Genomic DNA, 6291 nt, shown 5'->3' with positions numbered 1-6291 from the left:
CACACATTTAAAAATTATTTTGCTACAGTGTTTTCAGTTTTCAGTTTTTAGTTTTCAGTTTCAGCAACAATAAATTCAATCCAAATGGACCCAGAGAATTGCATGTGTCTTACGCCAAAGGTTGTCCCACTGCTGAGGAACTGTACAGAGTGCGGCCCTCTGTAATTGTATGATTGGTGTAGTTTATGAGATCCCTTGCTGACCTAATGCTATTGTGCTCTTCTAAAGGAAAACTTTGTTTTCGTTTCTGGTTTTGCGTGTTTTTTTAGGTGTGAACTGTGGTTGAAGGAAAGAATCAAAGAAGTATGGTCTGGGAGTCATTGAATTATTTAAGGGAGTGGGGATAAAATTGCTTTAAGTTTTCGGTTCACTTTCTGTTTGATATATATATCACCAAATATCAATTTGGGAGAGAGCTAGAATTATCCATATCCCTTATAGTCTACCGGCTAATTCAAAAGCAGGCCTTCGTATATAAGAGCATCAATTAGTTTTTCAAAAGTCAATGAAAGTTGTATTCTTGACAATTTTTCCCCACAGCAAATCAAATTCTAACTTCCAATTAATGTTGAGAGTGGGGAGAGAGAAAGAGGGAGAGGAAAACATGCTTTGCGGCAAAATATATTCAACCGTTTGAAATAAGATTCCACAACTATAAGAAAAAGAAAGTTCACTTTATTGCTCTAAACTATACCTCAAATTACATTTTACATCCTAAACTTTCAGAATGTACGATTAGTACCTTAAACTATAGCTCATGTTACACTTTGCATATCGCCATCAATTTTGTCATTTTTTTGGAGGATATCACGTGAAAAGACCTAATTGTCCTTCTTTTCAATACTGTACAAACAAAGGAGAAATTATACTTTAAAACTGTAAACTACACTCTTAATTACATTTTGCACCCTAAATTTTGGTTTTCTATCCAAGATAATGGTATAATTTAGCGACTGTGTGCAAAGTGTAACATAGATTATAGTTTAGGGTGCTAATCGTGAATTCTGAAAGTTTGAAGTGCAAAGTATAATTGAGGTATAGTTTAAGGTGGTAAAATGTAATTATCCAAAACTTTAAACACATCAACCAAGTCACCTATGCTTTTTATTTTCTTGAGAAACAGCTTTCATTTAAGTTGTCACCAAGTTCTAAAAAAAAAAAAAAATGTTTTCGCCAAGAGTTTAATAGCTTAATTGACACTTTCTGTATTTCAAACAAAAATGCAATGGTTTAAATTTCCGCTCTTCCACTATTGAATTTTTTTCTTTTCCCTTCTATATTATATAAAAAAAAAAAAAAAAAAAAAAAGCTTTTATTTAAGTTGCCTTGTATAATGTGGCTATCAAAAACGTCAAAGTTGGGATGGACTTTATAAACCACGAGATTCCTCTTGTTGTTTCATTCATATTCACGCAAAACACCATCTTTTCCATGATTATCAGTGTTGACTAAACCTTGAAACTCCTTCCTAATTTACCAAAATAATGAAACAGACTTACAGACCTCTTTCAACAATGTAATAATTAATAATAGGGAAAAATTAACAAATTCCTTTAAGTGCATTAGTGTAGGAAATATTTTAAGAAATTTTTTATGGAAAAACAAAAAAATTGGTTCTTTTGACAACTTTTTATATTTTCTATAAAAATGGTATTAAAAATTTTCTAAAATTGTCTATTAACAGATGCCCTAAGAGCACCCAGATCCTTAATAATATTCCTAGCTATGGCATATTTCAAAAAATAACAATAGTTACTTAACCCTATTTTACAATATTTTTACAAATTGTTGTTGTGGCTAACTACTTATTGATTATTATCTGGGTCTACTAATAACATCACTTTTTCTATTTATTAATAATCACTCACTACATCAACAATTTGAAAAAAAAAATTAAAAAGTTTATATCTCTAGCATTTTTCAAAAGAAAGTGTAAAACACAATTTAGTAAGAAACTCAAAATTGAAGAACCTAATCTTGAATTTTATTGGGGAGCCCCTCTTTATCACCATCTCCGCATCATAAATGTTCCTATTTTTCGACAAACCCCGAGCTCTATTATTGGCTTCAAGTATTAAATGCTCATATCATAAGTAGTTTGCGAAAATGACTTCCAAAATGAACACGTAAAGATGCAACAGTTACCCTTCTAGAACAAACAAATATTGGCAATCCCGTAATTAGCTAGCTTTGAAAAGGGTAGATTTGTCTTTGAATAAAATGAGAACCCAAAGCATTTTTTTTAGATAATATAGACAGAAGACATAAGGAATTAAGAAGGAAAGAGTGAAAAGACAAAACTTACAAAATGGCCTAACCTTTGTAAGTACTAGCGAGACTCACCGGTAACTAGCTAATGTCCCATGTGATGCACGGGCACGATATAAATTTATTTTAAAATATTATATAAAAATTATCTTTATGACCATGCAACATAAGCTCCTCCTTTATTGATTATTTCCTTACATAGTTAAGATAAATAAAAAGCTAATATGAAACATTGCCACAGATTTTCAAAAGTAAAATAAATCCAATCAATGCTCTTATGTCTATCAAATATTGATATGCATGTCAAAAAAAAAAAAAAAAAAAGGTCAGTTGACAGGGCTTCAAAATTGTGAATCCTAGTCATTTTGTTGAGTTTGCAAAAACCATAAGTGTTAATGTAACTTTGACAAAACACCAAAAAGAAAGACACATGGGTAATTTTAAGAATTTATTTTGATCAAACCTCTGTCAAAGAAAATATTTATTTTTAATCACTATAATGTTTTATGAGTACATCAAAGGTGACTATACTTTAGCCTAAGTGAAGATTCAATACAATTTCAGGCATGTCACAGCCATACAGATACTCTAACCAAGCTAATTGCTAAATTAGTACAATCATGAACAATTTTGAAATTAGCATCTATAAGCGCAGTTGTATGCTCATCCAAGGCATTGACATTTGTAGGGAAGATGTCTCCCAAATTGTTGCACAGTAGTTGTAGTAGCAACATCACCATTAAGCCCAACAACCAAGTGAGAAAAAAAACATTTATAAGCGATGGGGCTAATCACCATAAAGTTATAAACTAAAGACTCACTCACTAACCAAAACTTACATCCAGTGCTCTGCATATAAAGAGTAATTTTTGGACCACAATCAATTTCACACTCATTTTTACAATCATCTTATGTAGTAGTCTATAACTAACTATCTATCACTTTTATATAAATTTACAATTTTTTTCCCACCACTTAAAATCAATCACATCAAATAGTTATGAAAATAAATGTGAAATTGTTTGTAGTCATCAAATTTTTCAAACATAAAAATTGACACGTAGTTAAGTTTGGAGATCCAATGCATTGGACGCAACCCAATCCTAAGACAAAACTCAAACGAAATTGATCTAGAAGGTTAGCTAGCCGATCAAGCTAGCTGCTAGCTTAGCATGGAGCCATGCATGGAAGAAAGCAACGCCGTGGAGACCCTGTAACATGGTCTAGGAAAGGGCTTTTACGTGGCATTAAATTGTTGGAGACAGCTAATATGAATCCATAAAGCTAGGAGTTGTCACTGCCGCCGGAAAACGATAGGTAATATGAAAGAGAAAGAAATGTAATTGAAAATTTGTGTAAAATCATTTACGTTTTTAGTACAATCTAAATGAGAGAGAGAGAGAAAGAGAGATTGGACAAATTTTCTTCAATGAGAGGACACGTCGACATAGTGATAAACAGAGGACGGCACCGAATCGTTTTGACTTCTTAATGTTTCCTGTGCTTTCTTCCCCTTGCTATTTATACAAGTACGTATTCATACGGACCCTACAGCCCTTCTCTTCAATTTTGTTTGCTCTAACTCTACCTCTCTCTCTCTCTAGTCTCTCCCTCTATATCTTTCTTCCTTATTACACAATACTATAGCTTAAAAAACAAAGTTACACTTTCTAGAGGACTATACTATTAGCTAGCTAATTAATTAGCCATGGGAAGAGCACCATGTTGTGACAAAAATGGCCTTAAGAAAGGACCATGGACCCCGGAGGAGGATCAGAAACTCATTGATTATATTCAGAAATATGGATATGGGAATTGGAGGACACTTCCAAAGAATGCTGGTATGCTTTGTGTTATTGATTCTTTTTTTGCTTTGCATGGTTGAATTGTAGGCTCTTTGTGCACATTATGCTAATGGGGTTTTCTAAATTTTCAATTGTGTAGGACTTCAAAGGTGTGGAAAGAGTTGCCGTCTTCGTTGGACTAACTATTTGAGACCCGATATCAAGAGGGGCAGATTTGCTTTTGAAGAAGAGGAAACAATTATTCAGCTACATAGTATTTTGGGCAACAAGTAAGTCTTTTTTTTTGGACAAAATATACATATTTTTTAAAGTTTGGAAGAACTTTGAAATATGTCATTTGAAATAGATTCATTTCATGATTCAGATAAAACAGTTTCTTATGTTCTTACTCTTTTGTTTGTTCATAGGTGGTCTGCAATTGCTGCTCGCTTGCCCGGAAGAACAGACAATGAAATCAAGAACTATTGGAACACACACATTAGAAAGAGGCTTCTTCGAATGGGAATTGACCCAGTAACTCATAGCCCACGCCTTGATCTTCTTGACATTTCCTCAATCCTAAGTTCATCACTCTATAACCCATCTCAAATGAACAACATCTCAAGGTTGTTTGGGGTCCAACCCTTTGTCAATCCAGAACTTTTAAGGCTCGCATCATCTATCATGTCATCCCAACGTGATCAAAACCCAAACTTACTTCTTCAAAATCTTCAAGAAAACCAGCTTTGCCAAAACCAAATTCCACAGCTTGTCCAGGTCGAATCTAATCAAGTTCATGCCCCTATTCAAGAAAATATAAATCCAACTACTTGCACCACAATGAGTACCGCTTGTGTTCCATTTCATAATGAAGCACAGCCCCAACTCGTGGACTCCAATGTGGACCAATTCACATCAAATTTCAACAGTTTCAGCTCCTCAAATTGTCAACTAACTGAGTGGCAAACCAATGGGATGCCTTCAAATTTTACTGATGAAGACTATGTTCCTCTACCAAGTTACAATTATTATGGTTCTGATCAAACTTTCGTGGATCCTTCTGAAACATCAACTTTCCAATCCAACAACAGCAACCAGAATTTCAGCTTCGCGTCTGTTTTATCAACGCCTTCATCGAGCCCAACTCCATTGAATTCAAATTCAACATACATCAATAGCAGCAGCACTGAAGATGAGAGGGAAAGCTACTGCAGCAACATGTTGAAATTTGAAATACAAGATTTATTGGATGTCAATGAATTCATGTAATGTATCCTAATCAAAACTGATTTTGTAACTCAGATTTGGTTTGTTGATGTTGATGTTGTGGTTATTGTTGCCGTAACCAAACGTTGCTACAGTTTTCTGGGATTTGGATTTGATGGTGTTTATACGTGTAAACTTTTCTTAATTAATAATCAATCTGTTCCCATTTGCTTAAGCTTACTGTATCATGAAGCAAGATCTAGTCTTGTGTTTTTCACTCAATCAATCAGAAGTTTCCATTATTGATGTGTCATTGTACTAGTACCATTTTTTCCCCTCTATTGTCTTTCTTTTTTTAAATAATATTTAGATTACATTATTAGACACAGCCTTGTCAAATTGTATCGCTCGTAAGTCAAATAAATTGACAAAAACACAAGTAAATTATATGAACGACAATATTGTCTTTCACCAAAAAAAAGCATAATATTAAAAGCACTACTTTCTTTTTCTTTTCTTCAAAGAAAAACAATTTCTTACGTATATAATTGAAAAGGAGGCATGCTCACAAGTCACAAGAACTATACATATTTCTTCTAAATGTTCTCCATATAGTAATAAGCAATCTTTCTTTTTTCACTTCCTCAATTGGGAAATTTTTTATCTAAAAGGGGAAGGCTGTAAAAAATAATCCAAGAGAGAAAAGACCAAAAAAACAATTAAATACAAAAAATAAACAAGACAGTCATAGATTATTGATATGAATCATCATCAATCATCATCATAAAGCAAATTAAGAGTGGCTTCATTGATCCCAACACTGAGTCTAAGATACCGGCGATGAAGACGCCGGAGACAGCTACCGGAGCTTGTGAGGGTGACACGTGTACATGACACCTGTATAGCGAACTGTCTTTTCACTTAAAAATAAAGTAATATTTTGCATGGGGGTTGTGGGTAATAAGACTTTGACCAAGTAAAGGAGATGAGCACGTGTCAATGAAGTAGAGGCGATAAAATTGATAGTGGGGAC

The 6291-nt window shown here is 33.6% G+C and overlaps 1 protein-coding gene across 1 annotated transcript; it reads left to right on the top strand.

Annotated features, from left to right (window-relative positions):
- The first annotated feature begins 3811 nt into the window (after nucleotides 1–3811).
- Nucleotides 3812–5564, top strand: LOC115988914 (transcription factor MYB102). The gene is made up of 3 exons (XM_031112551.1): nucleotides 3812–4109; nucleotides 4213–4342; nucleotides 4481–5564. The coding sequence occupies exons 1-3, from the start codon at nucleotides 3977–3979 to the stop codon at nucleotides 5319–5321; spliced, it is 1104 nt and encodes a 367-aa protein (XP_030968411.1). The 5' UTR covers nucleotides 3812–3976; the 3' UTR covers nucleotides 5322–5564.
- The last annotated feature ends 727 nt before the right edge of the window (nucleotides 5565–6291 follow it).

This window comes from Quercus lobata, chromosome 5, assembly GCF_001633185.2.
Source record: "Quercus lobata isolate SW786 chromosome 5, ValleyOak3.0 Primary Assembly, whole genome shotgun sequence".
Taxonomy (NCBI): Eukaryota; Viridiplantae; Streptophyta; class Magnoliopsida; order Fagales; family Fagaceae; genus Quercus; species Quercus lobata.
The sequence above is the reverse complement of the archived record's forward strand: the minus strand, read 5'-3'. Positions and strand labels throughout refer to the sequence as shown.